This window comes from Epinephelus lanceolatus, chromosome 24 (genome assembly GCF_041903045.1).
Source record: "Epinephelus lanceolatus isolate andai-2023 chromosome 24, ASM4190304v1, whole genome shotgun sequence".
Lineage (NCBI taxonomy): Eukaryota > Metazoa > Chordata > Actinopteri > Perciformes > Serranidae > Epinephelus > Epinephelus lanceolatus.
In genome coordinates, this window is record NC_135757.1 from 8,553,709 (window position 1) to 8,573,799 (window position 20,091).

The window sequence follows — 20,091 nt, forward strand, 5'->3', positions numbered from 1 at the left end:
CTGTAGATTTGAAATCCAAAAAAGGAAAAGTCTCGGAGGATAATAGAGAATCTATGGGCGCATTCACACTAGGATAGTCCGGGAGACTCGGTTTGATCGTGCGGGGAATGCCAAAAAAATTTCACACCTTCATTTGGTTCAGTTCACTTTCACGCTGCACTTTTTAAAGTGGACCAAACCGCCTGGACAACATCACGCAGTTACAACAGCTGCTTGGTTGGGGGCGGTATTGCCCGAAATGACCACTGACCAGGAAGAAAAAAAGCGCTTGGAAGAAGAAAACCTGGCTCATCGATTGGCCATCTTTGGTTCACTTCCTCTCTTTGGTTCGCTGGATAGTCCGTTTGCATTTCCCACTGTAAGCGAACCACACCAGGGTTCACTTGCAAGTGAACCGAGAACCCCAGTTTTAAAGCGGACCAGGGTCCGCTTGTTTGGTGTTCGAATGAGCGTTCACACCACTCCAAACGAACCGAACTATCCGAGGAAGCGGACCAGGGCTCGTTTAAAGTGGACCAAATAGCGCCAGTGTGAATGCGTCCTAATAGTGCGTGGACAGAGTCGATCTGCGGAGTAGTTCTTGTGCTTCCAATCCATGGGGCACAGGGGCACCTCACTCCAGCTCCCAGTCCATGCTCCATGCTTGAACTGGTAACCTCTGGTTCCCAATCCTAAGTGCCTAGGACTGAGCTACTGCTACATTCCCACAACAAACAGATTACCACACACACAGAGGCAGTGCTCAGGATGCCATTACTGCACCTTATCTTTACTTAGCATGCAGTGATTTGCTGCTGTACTAATGCTCTGAATGTTGCACACAGAACCTTTAATGTCATTATTAATGATTAATAAATAATTGACTAATGCTTTATGGAGCAGTTATCAGCCACTTTTAAGAGCAATATGGGTTGCCAGATTGTGAAAAACACCTTTTGCTAAGGCTCTAGTCACTAATTAACGGGAGATGAGTCATCAATTTAGCAGTTAAACGTGCTAATAAAGTAATTTATCTCTTCATTATGAGCCATCAGCTGAAGTTAGTAAGTCATCGGCAATTATGAACTGAGGTTTTTCACAGCCTGGCAACTCAAGAGTTCTTATATGTGGTTTAAAAGTGCTCTATAAAGCATCAGTGAAAGATTTATTCACTACTAATTCATCTTGATTTTTAAAAATCACATTATTGGGATAACTTTTAGGACAATAGTACCAACCTGGCCGTGTGGGAACGCCTCTGTCGAGACTGGGGCGAGAGTCCACTGGCTCAACTACAGAGAGGAAAAAATTTATATTGTTTTGTAATACAACATTTTTCCATTCTTAACAATCCTACAAAGCCCGGTGATTCATTAAGTAAGTACCCTGGTTCTCAGTGTTGGGCTGGTTGAAGCTCTCAGGGTGGATGAATCCGACTCCCCCCATGCCCAGTGTGTCCTCCTGAGGCAACAGGTCGGTCTGGCCGTCTCCCAGCTCCTGGTCGGGCATCAGAGCGTCGTTGCCGTAGCTCACCCTCACGTCCGTCTGCAGGTTGGCCAGCTGCTGGGCCATCTCCGCCTGCTCCCTCTGCAGAAGCTCTGGATGGAGGAAGGAGAGGTTTATATTTAAGTTTATATATCTGCTTAAAGAAAATGTTTTCCCATGCAATGACCCCACAAATGTGTCTCGGCCTCCAAGAAATATTGTTATAGACCTGGTGCTTTTTCCTCTGTCTATGTTTGCTCCTCTGTGTGTGTGTGTGTGTGTGTGTGTGTGTGTGTGTGTGTGTGCGTATGTGTGTGTTTTGCCGAGCAGTACAGACTGTGACAGTCTCCGAGACAGAGACACAGATGGCTGCGTGACGCACGCAACTCCAATAAACCCAAAAACCCACAGAAACCTAGTGAACACAGGGGCGGGGAGTGAGGGAGGGAGGGAGGGGAAAGGGGATTTATCTTCCCGCCAAACAGTTTCATTTGACTCTGAACAGAAGAATTAGGCCAAATCGCTGCTATGCCCTTATCAACACAACAAAACACGGTAGAATTTGGAGCATTCAATCTCTCTGTTACATGTCGTACAATCAGGACAGGGCATTTTCTACTGTATCTTTCTCACGCCAGGGTCAGCTCAGTTTGAGTTACCAATAGTGCCAGATAAACATAATGTTTCAGTGTATTAAAGGGGTAGTTTGGATTTTTTTGAAGTGGAGTTGTATGAGGTATTTACCCTTAGCTGTGTATTACCTATAGTAGATGTCAGTCAGCACGCCCCCAGTTTGGAGAAGCAGGCTGGAGTCAAGACGCAGAAGATAAGCAATATACTGCTGTGGATGGGGGCCAGCAACAAAACCAAATTCCATCTTTAAAAACCCACATCAGTTTAAGTGTATACCTTATTTAGAGTATTTCCACTGCTTTACCTTGATGTCAGACCCTGATTTCTGAAAGGAAAATGAAGCCATTACATTGTTCTCTTCACAGCCAGACTCCATTGAGAAAACCAGTAATTTAACATCACTGAACACAGGAGCTGCTGGTGTACTGCTGCCTCCAGTAGTTAGTTAGTTTGTGTTATTGGGTGACTTTCGGTTAGTTTGGATTCACCAAAGTCACACAATAACACAAAATAACTAACTGATCGAAGCAGCAGTCAACCAGCAGCTCCTGTGTTCAGGGAGCTAAAATGACTCTTTTTGTCAATGGAGTCTGGTGGCTTGACAAGATGCAAAGATGGAAAAGGTAAAGCAGTGAAAATACTCTCAATATAGCGCACACTTAAATTAATATATTGCCCCCTCCACAGCCGTCAAATGCTTAACTTCCATGTTGGCACTCCTGCTGCTCAACAATCTACAGTACAACTTCAAAAAATCCAAACTCTCCCTTTAAGTTTCAAGATGTCAAACTCACCAACTTGGTCCTGGATGTCATCAGCCACACCTGGCACCTTGTAGAGAAGTCCCAGAGACTGGTTCATACGCTCCTCAATGACACGCAGGTGGGTCAGCACCTATTACAGATGTGCAAGTACATATAAAACTGCGTGAGCTTCTTGAGAAAAAAAAGCACAATATATTTAGTTAAGTGACACTATGGCTTCATTTACGAGTAAAATGATGGTGCTACCTGAGGTCTGATCTGCGCAGCCTTCTTGGGATCCACCATGCGGACGTGTTCGAAGTGTTTGAGGGTGTGCTGCCTGTCCTTCTGCTCGGCACGCACGTACTTCTTCAACAGGCTGAAGACGTGGCGAGGCTACAAAGACGATGACAGATGGTTAAGAGCAGAGGAAGAACAGGCTGATCAAAGACAAACCTTTGTTCTTGCAACCAAAACCAAAACTAAAGCTCAAAGGGTGTAAAACATAATGTTGTTTTCTTTCAATTGTGATCTACAAATCAGAATATCATAAAGGTAATCAGCACGAGATATGCCTTTAAATCATTTAAACTTTTAGGGAGTTGAGGAAAAACTGATTTTATAGGCTGTATCCAGTGCATTTATCTGATTTCACAAAGCACACACTGTATAAAGGGCTTCATTTTTAGTGTAGTGATAAAACAGAAGCAAATGACAAACAAAACAAAACACTAACAGGAGAATTATTCCTGTTTTACAGAAGGTCAGATTCAATGAAAATATCTCACTTCAAATAAAAAAGGAGCAAGAAATATCTTGATGAATAGCTGAGAATCTTAAAAGCAACAACAAGGAGGAGGGAACAGGAACAGTAAGCTCTGCGAGAATCTTAAAAAGTACTGAAAATCACAGGGGAAGTGACTTTGATACTGATATCGCCGTCAATCATCTGCGCCAGTGACAGGAAAGGAGATCGGCGCTACACATCGTACCCTGGGTGGGTCCTGCTGCAGTGCAGTCAGGTAGCTCTCCAGAGCCAGGCGGCGGCGGTCGTTGAGCAGAGCCTCCACCCGGGCCATGTGGGTCTCCACCAGCTGCTGCCTCTCGCTGGCTGCCTCCTGCTCCAGGGCCTCCACCTTCTCCTGGAAACGCTGCCAACATTGCAACACATAGATAAAAAAGGACGCCAAAAACGTCGGGTGGTTATGTTATATCTGCGGTTTGTACATGTCTTACCTGGATGACGGCCTTCTTGTCAGCACGTGGGAGATTCTTAGCTTCTCTCTCTGCCTCCTCCCACTCTCTCATCACCTGAGTAGAAAAGCAAACACAAGAATTACCACCTTGCAGTTGTATGCCTCCGCAAACCAGTCTAGTTGCACTTACAATTTATATCCATGTCTGTGAAAACATGAAAGCTTCACACAAGTGTCTCTCCTTCCGTCCCTGAGTTATGACGTTGAGTGAAGTACTTAAACATTTGTGACATTTCATATTTGTGTGAAATTTTGTCAGAAGTACCACGAAATACAAGTTCTTGATCTTGACCTTCACCCAACAAATTCTAATCATCCATCCATCTATTTTCACCTGCTTATCCGAAGCAGGGTTGTGGGGGCAGCAGGCTGAGCAAAGTATTCTAGACATGCCTCTCCCCAGCAACGCTTTCCAGCTCCTCCTTGGGGATCCCAAAGCGTTCTAGAGCCAGACGAGATATATAATCCTTCCAGCGTGTTCTGACTCTACCTCAGGGCCTCCTACCAGTTGGACGTGCCCGGAACACCTCTAGCAGGAGGCGCCCGCCCAGGAAGCATCCTGATCAGATGTCCGAATCACCTCAACTGACCCCTTTGGACGCGAAGGAGCTCCCTCTGGATGTCAGAACTCCTTACCCTACCTCTTTGGCTGAGCCTAGCCATCCTTCTAAGGAAACTGATTTCGGCTGCTTGTATCCATGATCTCATTCTTTCGGTCACTACCCAGAGCTCGTGACCATACGTGAGGGTTGGGACGTAGATGGACCAGTTAATCGAAAGCCAAACGGCCGATCCATCTCATGTGCCATTCTACCTTCACTCATGATCAAGACCCTGAGATACTTGAACTCCCTTGCTTGGGGCCGTAACTCTCTCCCAATTCTAATCAGTTCATTCTTAAGTCCAAGTGGACGTCTGTGCCAGTTTTGACGGAATTCCCTCAAAGCGTTTGAGACATTGAGTTCACATACAGGGACATACAGACAGACAGACAACCTGAAACCATAATGCCTCTGGCCACAGCTATCGCCAGCACAGAGGCATAAAAACAAAACTACAATTGGTTAGAGTTATGGGGATAAAATGTGTTTTGTGAGGTCACAGACACCAAATTCTAATTACTTCATCCTTGAGCCCAAGGGGACGTTTGTGCCAAATTTAAAGCAATTCCCTCCAGGTGTTCCTGAGATATTGCAGTCACAAGAATGGATGTACAGGTGTAGAGATGGGTGGTAGGACAACCTAAAAACATAACGCCTGCAGCCACGTCTGTTGCCAGCATGAGCATAAAAAGGTTAATGTAACTTGTCAATCCACTTTATCTTCCCATGTTCTGTCACAGTTTGATTTTACACCTGAGTGAAACATCTTGTTGCTCTTTGTTGCATGGATCTGCTCTTTTCACGGCTGTCTAAATAGAAGAAACCCGACATTTTACACAGCTATGAAAAGATTACATCTGGGCTGCAGAGGGTAAATACCAGATCCTTCCGGTCTATGTTAATAATCCCTTCAGATTGAGAATGTTGAAATGAGGGAGTTTCTGCTTTTTAAATCACGAGGGGATTTATGTGTTATGTCAAAGTGCAATATGATGAAGACACTGAAAGTCCCACAGACAGTTTCTGTTCCCTTTTCGGTCGTCCTCTCTGACTCACAGGAAACTTAAATTCATGGCAGGCATTTACCATGGAAATGACCTCACAGTATCTGTAAGGATGAAGTCAACTGTGCGAAATCGGGTGACACTGTGCCTGCAGCGACCCACACAAAACAAACTATATAAAAAGAAGGAAGAAAAACAATGCTTTTCGAGGCACAAGGTTGTCTTCAGTGTTCTTGTCTGGAGCTTTAAAAACTGTGGCATTGTCGTGGACCATCTGGATCCCTGCCGGAGCGCGAGCTGGTTGATTAAAGAATACAATTAAAGTTGAATTGGCTCGGTCAGCCTACCCAGAGGGGATTAATAAAACGCACCTATTCGTTTTTACTTGCCACACCTTTTCTCCTTCCATTTTCTATTCATAGAAAAATCTTTGCCTCTCCCTACTGCAAAGAAAATCCTGCTGCGTTCTGCCTGCTTGGCTACCGATACTCATTCACATGTACGCAGGGACTGCTGATCAGCTTTCAGTCTACTGAGTAAAGTAAAAAAGTATTTATTCCCTTTGCTTCCTCCCTCTCCGTCAATACCTGGGACATCCTCTCACGGTGTTTGGCCTCCAGGCTCTCTTTGGCCTTCTGGAAGTGGGCATGTTCGTTCTCATCGGCAGGCGTCTCCAGGTAGTGGTCCACTACATCGGGAGAGCTGGGTGTGGCTGTGGGCACTGCATAAAGTGAAAGTAGAGGGAGAGAAAAACAAGGACGCAGGAGGGTGAAAAGACTTTCGGTGAAGCATCTTTTTAATTGCACACTTTTATTTGGTTGATCTGGGGACTGGCGGCGTTCCCTCAGCACACACAAACACAAAACACAGAGCCTGAAATGGGTTAATAGGGTTAGTGTGAGATTGGGAGAGAAAGGAAACAAGATAGTAGCTGGAAGCCAGCACCCTACGAAAGTAAACAAGCGAGCGCCTCAGATGACCCGTACTCTTTTGTAGGAGAGAAACAAAACCCCTCTCTCATTTATATAACTTCTTTCAGAGCGTGATGCGGCTCTCTTGCCAAAACACTGATGCTGGAATATCACCTGGGGGCTCGAAAGCACTGACTGCAGTTGGGTCGACTTTGAGCAAGAAATATAAATGGACCACATATTGCGTGAAAGCTGGATTTAATCAGTGGAGAGCTGATTATCTTTCACAAGTGTGCTCTTAAAAGTGGTTGGTGGTACGTGTGTGAATATGTGTGTGTGTGCGAGCGTGAAGGTCGCACGTCATGTCTTATTGGTTATGTCTGAGGCTAGCGCATGACTGCACCAGACACAGAAACAACAGAGATATTCACTTTGACCTGAGCCAAGTGTTTTGTTGGCCATTTAAAGGATCAGTTTGCCCAAATTACGATTTCTCACCTACCTATACTGGTATCATGCAGATAGTTTAGAGATGTCTGTCCCCACCCCAACACAATGGACGTGAATAGACTTTAGTTTGTGGTGCTAACAGCGACATCTACTTTCAGATTTAGCTCAATCAACTACAACTTGTGCCTTTGTTACTCTGGATAATCCATGCTGTCAACAGTTCATTGGGAATATCTATTTGGTAGAAAGTACCTCTAATGGAAACTGAGGAATTTTCTTTTTCAAACGAATGAACTGAACCTTTGACTACACTACTGCTTTCTATTCTTTGCGCTTTAGGGAAAGTATCAAGTGTTTTCAAGTCAAAGCGCTCAAGTCCGAATGAATGGAGTCACTGGTGTTAAGTTGCAAGTCTTTTTTGGTTTTGCCAAGTCTAAACTCATCAAATTTGCCTCTTGAGTCTGACTCGAGTCCAAGTCATGTGACCCAAGTTTTTGATAGATGTCCAAATTACAGTTATGAGCAGTGGTGCCGAAGTATCTCGATACTTTGCTTAAGCAAAACATAGAATACCTTGATCTTAATATACTCCAATACAAGTAAAGGTCCTGAGTTGATGTTACTTACGTATAAGGTAGAGACCTGAACTGAAGAAGCCTCTTGGATGAGAGGTGAAACATCTTCAAGACAGTTGCTTACAATATCGTGGATGACTCATCACCAACACGGTAGAGAAGTATTATCAGAGGATATGCAGAAGCTTCTTAAAAGTGTTATATTATGACAGAATATTATATTATTCTGTTTCTATCACTACTGCATCATATCATAATTTTTTTTTTTATGTAAAAGGACATAGTGTCAAATGCCCCCTAGAATTCAACCACCAAATTCTAATCAGTTCAGTGTTCAGTCGAGGTGGATGTTTGTGCCAAATTTGAGGAAATTCCCTTAAGGTGTTCTTGAGATACTGCATTCGCGAAAATGCAATGGATGCAAGGTCACAGTGACCTTGACCTTTAACCTATGACCACCAAAATCTAATTAGTTTATCACTGAGTCTAGGTGGATGTTTGTGCCAAATTTGAGGAAATTTCCTCATGTTTTATTTTTTTTTTTTGAGGTATCGCGTTCATGAAAACGAGATGGATGCAAGGTCACAGTGACCTTGACCTTTTACCTATGACCACTAAAATGTAATTAGTTTATTGCTGAGTCCAAGTGGATGTTTGTGCCAAATTTTAGGAAGTTCCTGAAAGGCGTTCTTGAGATATCACGTTTAAAAGAATGGGATGGACGTACGTAAGGCCACAGCTAGCGCCTGTACATTATTGGTGCTTGAGTAAATGTACTTAGCTACGTTCCCCCACTAGTTATGAGACGCTACACTAGTTCATGATCATAATTATCCAAAATATCAATTCATTAGTGAGTGTTAATTGTTTTGGGAACAGCGAACGACTAAACAATAGAATGATTTTGGGCACAGCTTTGGGGTTTTTTGGAGGCAAAAAGCTCTTGTTGTTGACCAAAATAGAGAATGCTCGTAAGTGCTGCATGACTTTCCAAATCACGGCCTTTAGAAAGGGCGAAAGCTTTCATTAACTGAACAAACGCTCAGAAAATAAAGACAAAAGTGTCATTTGCTGTGTGATAATTACTCGGATTATTACTGTAAATATCACGCGCTTTATATTGACAAAAAGCTGCTATGTGATTAAATACTGGTTGCACTGACACTGACTGTTAATGGACCACCCATGCAAGTGGTGTGTGTGTGTCTGTGGGTTTGTGTGCTGCCGTGGGGGAAATAAGACACTGCAGCACTTTCTCACCTCCACTATGCTCAGCAGAGCAGAAATCCCACACCATAACACACTTGCACACACACTGGTTGCCCAAACAACACACACAGTAGATAAAATTAGATCAAAATATAGGGAGATGGAGATAGCATGACTCCATTTTGCTGCAGGGCAGATCATGCACTGTGCAACTGAGACGCACACACACACATACATACACACACACACACACACACACACACACACACACACACACACACGTATCAAGCAAGGTCACTGAACCTTACACAACACTGGAATCAGCATCAGAGCCAAACACTTAAACCGCCTTCCGCTTCCCATCTATAACACACAACCCCTCTCTGCAGACACACACACACACACACACACACACACACACACACACAGTCTCCTGGCAATGAAAAAAAAAAGCACCAGATGAAAAATAGGTTTGCAATCCAAGACTGAGCAACTATTTGAAATCCAATCAGTTCACTTTGTGACCGAATGATCACGTCTGGCTCAACAGGAAATGGCGAGAAATACTCTGTCTTTTAAAGCCATTGTTATTAAGAAACTCTGATAGCCAAACATCGTAACAAGGTGCGAAAACCATCAAGCAATCGTCCTCATTTCCAGCATTGCCCCCGATGATCTATCACCACAATGTGATATGGAAGGCAGGTATGCTCTGAGAGTGTGTAACGATGTATTGATGAGTTTTTCCTTACTGCTACCCAGGAAATGTTTCACATTTTCAAAAACAGCAGCGGGGTAATTTGACATCCGATTTAAGTGAATGTAATGAATTAACCAGAGCCTATTTCCTCAGTGGCGAGGATGGAATAATGTAAGCAAGCCTGCAACGTGTCAGGGACGTAAGGGGTAATGTGCGGCGAGGGGAGGATTATTGCTGAATAATTCCTGCCTGGATGACTCTACAGCTCGTGCTCGTGTTAAAGTAGTATATAAGATGATGCCAGCGAAACGACTGTAATCATAGGAATTACAGTAGTTATCATTGATGCTGTGTCGGGGAACAGCACTGTAAGTATAGCAATTTAAAGAAAAATCTACAGAATGTCATCCCGCCTCCAAAGCAAATTGTCCATGAAAATGAATCCTATGTATGTAAGCGTTGTTTGGCAGAATGTTTCACTGCTTAAAGGGTAACTTCAGTCATTTTTAACCTGGACCATTTCCCCCACATTGTTGTGTGTAAGTGAGTAACGGAGGCAACAATTTTTGAAATTGTTATAGAATTGAGCAAAAGCACTGCAGCCGAAGCTGCAAAACATGTTGCAATGTCACCAACTGGGGCATTTATGCATCGTCAATTTATGTCCACTAAGTTTTTATGTCACGGACAGGCTGAGATTGTTGTTTAAAGTGTCTGATAATAATATGAAAAGGACCAGACAGAGGTTGACCTTGTAATTAAAGAGTAAGATCCTTTCTGTTTAACCAGAAAAGCGCACCAGTCATTAAAGCATGTATAGCGCATATATACACATCTGACTGGGTGAATGAGGGGTTTATTTCAACCAAACCAGAGTTGGTGATTGTTGGAACAGTGAAAAGATGATCCCAGACACATTTTATGAGTTCTGCTTTGTTTCTGTTGACTTTGAATAAAGTGTGTTTTACACTGAGTGCGTTTACATAGACAGTTTAATTCCCTTTTCATTCAGAATGAAAGTTCATTCCTATTAAAAGTGATCTTGTAAACACCTAATTCGGAATGAAAATGGCTAATGCAATTGAAAATTCAATCCGATGTAAGGGGCTGGAATATTCCGTTTCTAATTCCGAATTAAAGAATTTCTCGCACTTGTATACACTCATTCCTCTTTAAGTTCATTACGGTCTTTCTGCGCATGCTCATTTCCTTGCCCTTCTGGCACGATGACGTATATAGTGCGCGTCCGACTCGTTGCACTAACCAGTTTCCATCCGCCACAGCACGGTCTTCTGTCTCCCTTCTTCGACCTTCTACCTCCCTCCTCCTCCTCAACAGACGAAGCATTAGCAGAACAAGGTTGTTGTCGTACTGCTGCTTCAAGAATATAAGCAAAACAAGCCTGAAAAAGGCACAAAGAACGGCGGCGTCAAGCATCTTGTTATCCGGAGCGAGGACTACAGTGTTTTCTTCCAGTAAACATAAACACGTAACATCCGCCCCGCCCCCTATCCAATCAGAAACCTTCCCTGCCCCAAACTTTGCACGGACCCGAATAAAGGCGATTAAAAGGCTTCCTCTATTTGATTCATTTCCTCTCTTTGGTTCGCTGGATAGTCCGTTTGCATTTCCCACTGTAAGCAAACCGCACCAGGGTTCACTTGCACTTGAACCGAGACCCGCCAGTTTTCAAGCAGACTAGGGTTCGCTTATTTGGTCTGCACCAGAGTTCGAATGAACGTTCATACCACTCCAAACGAACCGAACTATCCGTGGAAGCGGACCAGGGTTCGTTTGAAGCGGACTAAATAGCGCCAGTGTTTTAAATAAAGGTCAGACACCTAAAATAACAATCTGAGCCTGTCAGTGTCAAAAACAAGCTCTTTTGTTGGACGTGTATTGAAGATGCACAATTGCCCTTTGACATTACACTGCAGCCTGTTTTGCGGCTGCTGGCTGCAGTGGTTTTGCTTAATACTGGACCAATTTCAAAAATAGCTGTCTCCATTAGTCACTTAGAATCACACAAAAAAAGGAAAATAGAGTCCAGTTTGAAAAATATGGAGAGCCCCTTTAACTTGATCTAGTATTCTGAAATACTAAACGTCTTCACAGAGGATTCGGAGAAGCCGTACAGGATTTCTTTTTATCGCTGTAGCTTGAATTTAACTCCTGAAACACCTCTCCAGCTTTTAAGAGCTTTCGAAACAGAACAAAGGCCAATGTGGCTTAAAGTAAATGCTTCCCAAAACATCTTACACACTGAAAGAAGTGTTAAAATAAAGAGAAGAGTGAGCGACACACGGTCAGGTTGGTGGCTTCAAGAATCCACAGGGGATTACAGGAAAAGGTAAAGTCTGTTTTTAGTGCAAACACATTGATATTTTACATTTATTTACACACACAGACGGCGAGGAAAAGGTTAGCCAGGAATGGAGCCGACAGGTAGGCTACATCTAGAAGAGAAGCACACCAAGCGAGGAACTCTTGGGATAGACAGCATGTAAAAATCAAGGGGTTAGAGACAAACAACTGGCGCTCAGACCAGTGAGCTGCTGGTCGGGGGTTAGCTGCTGTCGGGGCAGGACTTACTGACGCTGCTGCAGACAGACAGGCAGTACTCCTCAGAGTCAAAGTTATTCCTGTTGCCTCCGCAGCCGCCGTAGATAAACTGAGCACAGCGGCCCTCCTGGCGGTCAAAGTACCAGCGGGGCAGCATGGCCCGGCACGGACCTGTCTCTGCATTGGCCCAGCACACATCTTGGAGGACACATATACACACTTATCATTTGTATGTTCTCTACCTCGACTTAAACTCAAGGATATATTGAAATAAAAGACTTGATGTCAGTAGCATGTGAAGAAAGCGAGGTGTAAGCGTTATTAATGCTACTCGGAATTGACTTGAGGACCAATTTAATACTAAAATGAAGAAACAAAGCTGGAACAAGCAGTTCTGATTCTAATGGAACGTGGCTAATGAAAGCTCTAATGTGACAAATGAGCACAATAAGAAAAAATGACAGCAGGAAATTAATTGTCGAGGAACATGAAGTTCAATTGTGTCTAGCAAAGCATAAAAAATGGAGGGATAAACACGTTTTGTATGTTGTGCTGCTAAGCTTGTTCCACATTAATCTAAATGAGAAGAAACCTGTCGCCTGGTTACTGTATTTAAGATGTAAGCATTTCTATAGCAGCCTTGAATGTAAGGCTTTTCAAGGACCTTCCTGAGAATGACAAAAAAATGACGACTATTTATAACAGGAGATGAAATATGCCCACGTAAGAAATGCTCCTCACCCCTGACAACCTCCTCCACAGACTCGGTGGTGGTGGTCGTGGTGGTTGTCGTCATGGCAACGTTGGTGGTGGGCTCGTCGGCGTCATCGCTGTCGTCGAGAGTGTCCACGATGTCATCGTCTCCCTCATCCTCCTCCTCCTCTTCTTCTTCTTCCTCCGCCGCCTCTTCGTCCTCCTCTCCGTCTCCGTCCTGGTCGTTGTCCAGCACGTCCTCTTCCTCCTCCTCTTCCTCGTCATTTTCCTCCGCTACCTCCTCCTCTTCCTCGTCCTCCTCGACCACAGATGGCCTGGTTTCCTCTTGCTGCTCTGCTGGCTCTGGCTCCCGCACCATACTGGGAGGGAAGGAGGGATGAAGGGAGGGAGGAGAAGGAGAAAAATTAAGGTAGGGAGGACATATGGAGAGACAATTTGGGGAAGGAGGTGATGAGGAAATGAAGACAGGGAGGATGAATGCGAAGGATAGAAGGACAAATACTCTAAATTATAACCGACTGGCAGTTTGTGTCCAAGGAGAGAAATTTATCCTCGTGGCAATGTTAAAAGTGAAAGTGGCGGTATCTCTGATCATCTAGAGCGCTGATGTATTACTCTGCTGCCGCCTTGCCCTCATTTATCTGCGTATGTGTGTGTGTGTACCTGGTGTCAGAGTAATCAGTCTCCGCTCCACCCCACCAGACATCGGAATCATCAGCGTCCTGCTCGGTGCTGTCGGCGTCACGCTCCGCCTCCGCGGGGCAGCACACAAACTCCACGCCTCTGAAGCGGTCAATGCCGCATGGCAACAGCATCCCGTAGTCGTGGAGATTCATGGTGCGGTCTCCACAGGACTAAAGGTGCAAAGTATGACGACACACACAGATAAAGAACAGATCAGTAGCTGCTCCTGGTAGTTGTTACAGTAGTGTGTGTCCATGTGTGTGTGTGTACTCACCTCCTTGGCGACAGTGTGCCAGTGCAAGTGGCTCTCGCACTGGTCCATGCGCTCCTGGTGCAGGAACTTGCACTTGTCAGGAACGAGCAGGGCGTCGCTCACAAACTCTCCCACTGCAGCAAAAACAATATGCATATTCATTATTCATACACAATGGGCAGCTGAAGACACATTTTCAACACTGATGACTCCCATAAAGCATAGCTGACTCCAACCCCTCAGTTGCTATGGCAACTTTTGTCTTGTAGTAACCAGAGCAAGATAGTGATCTTCTCTTTGTTTCTGGAAATGCCTTCACACACTGAAAGCACTGGAAACTGTGAATTGGTAAAAACAGATATGGGACTCACCCAGGCAGCGGTAGGGCACCACGATGTGCATATGACTGCGACACTGCTTGCGGCCCTTCTTGCACCAGTTCTGGATGCTGACTGGCTGGTTGGCCTCCACCACGTTGGTAATCTGGAGCTCTGGGTACACCTACAAACACAGGAGCGAAGTAAAAAAAATATCTTGTATCAAATCTCAAAAACACGATCAATTTCTGATGAACAGTTAACATGCAAATATTTATGTTAGTGGTTCATTTCATGTTGCGACCACTAGATGGCAGTGTTGTAATCTCTTTTCAGCATTGACTTTTCCGCTCTGATGTAACATGCTGCTAGCATAAACACAAAAAATACAGGCCTATGAAACAGGCAGGGCTGTAAAGAGCGCACCGCTATAAGTGACAGTTTCCGAAAACCAGGTTTTAAAAATCGTAATATATGGGCTTGCTTACATTATCGCAATACATGGCAATGTATTTATTGTATGTATCGTATCGGCAGATTCTTGACAAGCCAATTGAGCATGTTGAATCTGCTTTTGTGACAGCAGTGCCTGTCTATGAATGAAATCACTCTGATTTGCAGTTCAGCTCAGCGCACGATTAGAGAAATTAAAGTGAGGAAAGTAAACAAACAGCTAACGTCAAGAGGGCGTGAGACCATAACAATCTTGTTCCATAAGGTAAGATTATGTCTCTTCAGCCATTGAACTCACTAGCAAAAACATTTCCTGGTGGTTTGCGTTATTATTCACTAGATTGTGGTGTTAATGTGCTAACCGGCTAACTAGCATCAAGGCGCGCATCCAGTTTCAATGTTTGAACGCCAATTACAGACGACTGCCGTCTGCTGGTGTGGAGAATTATTTCCTCTCACACAGGCCTAGAACGTACGTGCAGGTTGGCCATTGGCTGTAGACTTTCGATGTGTTCATGTGCAACATTTTGGCTGAGACACAGGCGACCTGAGACGATGCAACAGTTGATTTTCATTGCCGCTAGTTCTCTGAATTCAATTTGATGTGACTGGGCCTTTACACACAGGGGTATACATTATAGAGACATCATAACTAGAGATGGTCATTTTAAGTAACTTTCATATTCTAGCACTTGCATTAAATTACTATAGAGTACTTGAGTACTTGCAATAAAAAAAATTCTAACTTCATAGAAATGTAAATTGGCCAACAACAAGTGCAAATTTAAATTAATTTATTGAACAATAAGGCTTCAGTTGTCATAATTATCATCAGGCAGCACGAGAAAAATCAGCAAACCTTCTGTTGCTGCAGTTACATAGGTTAGACTCAGCGCTAAAGGACTGTCTCCGGAGTCCGGAGCTGCTCTCCTCCTGGCCAGTTCAATATCTGTCCAATTAGCACAAGTTAACAGCAGCAACGGCTAACATCTGACAACAAGCCTTTTAACGATCCCGACAAACTCATACTGACACTGAAATAGCTTCGTAAACCTGTTGATAACGCACTATAATGGATCCTTAAGTCCTGCCCTACTGTGCTGTGACTGTCTGGTAGTCTTCAGGTCAAAGTCTCGCAATTAGAGGTGGTTAGAGTTACGGAAAGAGGTCATGGTTAGGGCTGGTAGTCGTCCATGCCATCACAGTAGGGTGGGACTTGCCAGGAAAAGCAGTGGGATCCATTATAATGCATTAAGAACCCTTAGGTAACGTCAATTAAATTGGGTACTCGAGTACTCACGCCCATTCCCATCAGGACAAAGCTGAAATAGGTGCTATTCTAAATAATAATTTTCCATCTTTGTTAGCTGCTTCTGCTCCCTTACTTTGGGAAATCTGCTGTTTTTCTAAGATATTTCAAATCTTTGCATTACTGCAGTGTTCCCCGACACTGCCTCTGCTTGGCAGACTCTGCTGTGTTTACCTCTGTGTTCCTCTCAGCCATGCATGACATCTGCCTCTGCACAATATTCTTAGTCGACGTGTCATCCCTCTCCAAATACATCTCCCCTCGTTCTTTATCACGACACCCCCCCCCCCCCCCCCCTCCTCTCACGCCTCTCCAGATGCAAAGGAAAATAATAATAATTCTGTCACCTTTTTGGGTTCCTCTCACATTTGCAAGTCAGGGTAGGAAAAAAAATCCTATACTCTGGATATCTGTATTTTTCCTTTTGATATTTGAGGTTCAAAATGTTGAATATGTTTAAACCTGTGCCTGAGGCTGATTTGTTTGTTATCACAGGATTTGTTATCAGTGGTAACAAAGGGAAACTTATCTTCTTTCAGTCTGTCCTACAAGCTTTTTGGATAAATCTCATTATGCATCACCTCTGCTTATCAGACAACTTCCTTTTATTATTTCCTCTTACACAGTGCCTTCATGCAGTGATAGCCTGCTGGAATATTCCCCAAACTACAAGACTACAGTTTTCAACAACACAGAGGTACACTGTGTTGTTGTATTTCTGCATTTGGTCTATGCTGCCTAATTAAAAGCCACCCAGAGCTTTTAAAGTAAAGTCACAAGGACTTAAGCAGCTTGTTTACTGAGCTGAGTTTCGGCATCGTGTCATGCTGCCAAATTGGGATTTTAGTGAATAAAAACAAATCTGCTTGTCGTCTCTGTAACCCACTCGTGACGGACTTCTGCGCCCTTATGTCCTCTCAGACCAGCAAGCGCAAAACACCCTCATCTACCCTCTAATATCCAAAATACTTTGAGTTAGTTGTGTTCAGTTGGTTCAGATTATGAAGAGAACAGAAACTCATATATTCATTTTATTGGTACCATCTACATTCATCTTTGTTGCCCAAAAAATACTTAAATAAAATGTAAATCCACAAGAAAACTAAAAATGAGACGACTCAATCTTGCTTGTTGTGAAGTCCCCAAAAGTATTCTGCACTGCTTCCTGCTCCATCATTCTAATATGCTCTAAGAGAGTCGTCTTAACGGCTAAAAAGTAAATTATTCGAGGCAAAAACCCGACTAAAATGTCACGACTATAAAAATTTATCATCTGGGCTTATTGCTCACTCCAAACAAAATAAACACTGGGTAATTATAGTTTAAGTATTCCATATATCATAGCGTACGTGGCCAAATGAGAGCCATTTTCAAGGCATGACAGGTACTGAAAATGATGATTACAAATGGCCTGGGAGGAAACAACCTCCTTCACCCTGCTGCTACCAAAAAGAAATTTTACCGTCACACTGCTATTATTTTTTCACACTACCCTGACATTCTGGATCTATATCTGTCACCTTTTCCATACCCCTTTAGGGCTTCTACTACAGTGCATACAATAAAGATTCATATCAGCTTTAATGGGTGGATTAATATGATCATGTAATATCAGACTTAATTGATTCCACGGGGGAAATACACAGTTGTACATATTAACTACAATCACAGCCTTGCGGGTTTAATACTCCACAAACCAGTCGAGTTGCAGTTACAGTTTAAATCCATGTCTGTGAAAACATGGAAGCTTCACACACATCTTCCCCCGGCAGCACAGATGAAAAAATGTCAGCACTTCATAATTTTATCCTGTTAAACGTTTGTGAAATTTGTCATAATAAGCGTATGAATTCTTGAGTAATGGCTCAAGACATGTTTTGTGAGGTCACAGTGACCTTTGAGCTCAACCACCAAATTCTAATCCGCTAATTCTTGAGTCCAAGTGAGTGTTTGTGCCAAATATGAGGAAACTTGAGACATCACATTTATGAGAATGAGACAGGTGAAAGGGCAAAGTGACCTTGACCTTTGACCACCAAAATCTAATCAGTTCATCCTTAACTCAAGGTGGACATTTGTGCCAAATTTTAAGTATTCTCCACAAGATGAGATACCACGTTCACAAGAATGCGACAAATTAGGTCACAATAACCTTGTTCTTTCACCTTTGACCACCAAATTGTAATAAGTTTATCCTTGACTCAAGGTGGACGTTTGTGCCAAATTTGAAGTAATCTCCAAAAGATGAGATACCACGTTCACAAGAATGCAACAAGTGGAGTCACAATAACATTGATGTTTCACCTTTGACCACCAAATTGTAATCACTTCATCCTTGAGTCAAGGTGGACATTTGTGCCAAATCTGAAGTAATCTCCAAAAAATGAGATACCATGTTCACAAGAATGCGACAAATGAGGTCACAATAACCTTGACCTTTCACCTTTGACCACCAAATTGTAATAAGATCATCCTTGACTCAAGGTAGACATTTGTGCCAAATCTGAAGAAAACTCCACAAGATGAGATACCACATTCACAAGAATGCGACAAATGAGGTCACAATAACCTTGACCTTTCACCTTTGACCACCAAATTGTAATAATTTTATCCTTGACTCAAGGTGGACGTTTGTGCCAAATTTGAAGTAATCTCCAAAAGATGAGATACCACGTTCACGAGAATGTTACAAATGGGGTCACAATAAAATTGACGTGTCACCTTTGATCACCAAATTGTAATCAGTTTATCCTCGTCTCAAAGTGGACGTTTGTGCCAAATTTGAGGAAATTCCCTCAAGGTGTTCTTGAGATGTCTTGTTCACGAGAATGAACCGGATGGACTCAGACTAGAACCCACACCCTCCCCACACTTTACCTCCTGGCAGTACTGCAGGATGCCCTCCTTGGTGCCGATGCAGCTCTTGGTACCCGAGGGGTCCGGCTCCCACTTGCCACTCTGCACGTTGATGTGCTTGTTGAGTTTACCGCAAAACATGGCCACCTGGGGCTCTGCCAACAGACCCATGGAAACATCTGTGAGCACCTAGGGGTGGGGGGAGACAGGCAAGAGAGAGAAAGAGAGAGAGATTTAATGAGGTATACCACTCATGTTAAACTCCTTGAGCACTTGCGCTGAAAAATGCAAGACGAGTGCAATTAAATTTCATTACTCAGATAGAAGGGGGGGAGGCGGGAGAGGAGAGGAGATTAGTGTGCGAGATGAAAAGTAAGATGAGGTGAGCTGGTTTAAGATGAGAGGAGCTGGGAGACAGAGGAGGGAAAGAAGCAGAGGAGAGCCAAAGATGAGGCGTTAGGAGCAAATTTTCCTCTCCCAATTCCATTTTGGGTTTCATTTCTGCGTTCCTATAATCAAACTCTTAACCGTGGCAGTGCGAGCATCGTGCTCGGTGCCTCTGTGTTTATTTGCTACTGGCTGTTTTCAAGTGTTCAAAAGAGATCTTGCTGAAAAATGCTGGAAAAACAGAGCAAAAAAGTGATGGACATCAAAAATCAATAGCTTTTGAGGAATAAATTGCCTCAAACAACAGGCCTGGAGCAATCCAATACACCCTCTGTTTATGGTGTTCATGCACAGGCACACACACACCCACTCAGCTGCCCTTTGCAACACCATTTATGGGAAGAGTGTACATCTCTGTGCCCATGCTGGCTCTTTTTCGTGGACAGTATAGTGTTTATATAACCCTCTGTTGATTCATTTTGGTGCAGCACACAGTGAGCAGGTTGGCTGGAGGCAAGGGGAGTGTGTGTGAGCAAACATGTGTGACAGAGAAAGTCCGCCTTTGGCGTGAATGTATTAATTTTTGTGTTAATTTCTGTGTTGGTTTGTGGCTCCGTGTGCTTGCATGCGTGTGTGTGTGCCACTGCTGTCTGCCTGCATAAGGAGGTTTTGTGCTGAGGTTCCCTTAGGAGAGGAGGTGCAGACAAACCACTGAATGTCTGCATTGTACTGTCAAATGAGCTAGAACAAAATGGGAGGGAATACTGGGGGGGGGGGGGGGGGGGGGGGGGGGGTGGAGAAGGAGACAGAGGGAGGGAGGAGAGGGACTGTTGCCATTGTGTGCTCCCTAATCTTGTTAATGGTTTTGAAGGCTCTGGCAGGCAAACAAATGTTGTTTTGTAAGATGGATAGCATATTTTTCCTCCAGACTCGATTCTCTGCGAGCAGCCGGGGGCATAAAGTGCTCTTCCAATATGAGAATAGCTGATGGGGGCCATCGACTCAGATG

At 43.7% G+C, this 20,091-nt stretch overlaps 1 protein-coding gene across 2 annotated transcripts in view; it reads right to left on the minus strand.

The window, feature by feature from the left end:
• Positions 1 to 20,091, minus strand: part of appa (amyloid beta (A4) precursor protein a) — a 48,520-nt gene that overhangs the window by 7,041 nt on the left and 21,388 nt on the right. Inside the window, exons 2-14 of one of the 2 annotated variants that reach the window (XM_033615698.2) lie at positions 18,717 to 18,884; positions 14,132 to 14,261; positions 13,782 to 13,894; positions 13,487 to 13,677; positions 12,851 to 13,182; positions 12,140 to 12,307; positions 6,290 to 6,423; positions 4,077 to 4,151; positions 3,833 to 3,991; positions 3,108 to 3,236; positions 2,892 to 2,991; positions 1,365 to 1,577; positions 1,218 to 1,271 (exon numbers count right to left, since the gene is read on the minus strand). In XM_033615698.2, coding sequence (XP_033471589.1) covers positions 1,218 to 1,271; positions 1,365 to 1,577; positions 2,892 to 2,991; positions 3,108 to 3,236; positions 3,833 to 3,991; positions 4,077 to 4,151; positions 6,290 to 6,423; positions 12,140 to 12,307; positions 12,851 to 13,182; positions 13,487 to 13,677; positions 13,782 to 13,894; positions 14,132 to 14,261; positions 18,717 to 18,884 — 1,966 coding nt within the window. The remainder of the gene's footprint in view (positions 1 to 1,217; positions 1,272 to 1,364; positions 1,578 to 2,891; positions 2,992 to 3,107; positions 3,237 to 3,832; positions 3,992 to 4,076; positions 4,152 to 6,289; positions 6,424 to 12,139; positions 12,308 to 12,850; positions 13,183 to 13,486; positions 13,678 to 13,781; positions 13,895 to 14,131; positions 14,262 to 18,716; positions 18,885 to 20,091) is intronic. The other variant, XM_033615699.2, reaches the window with a different exon arrangement.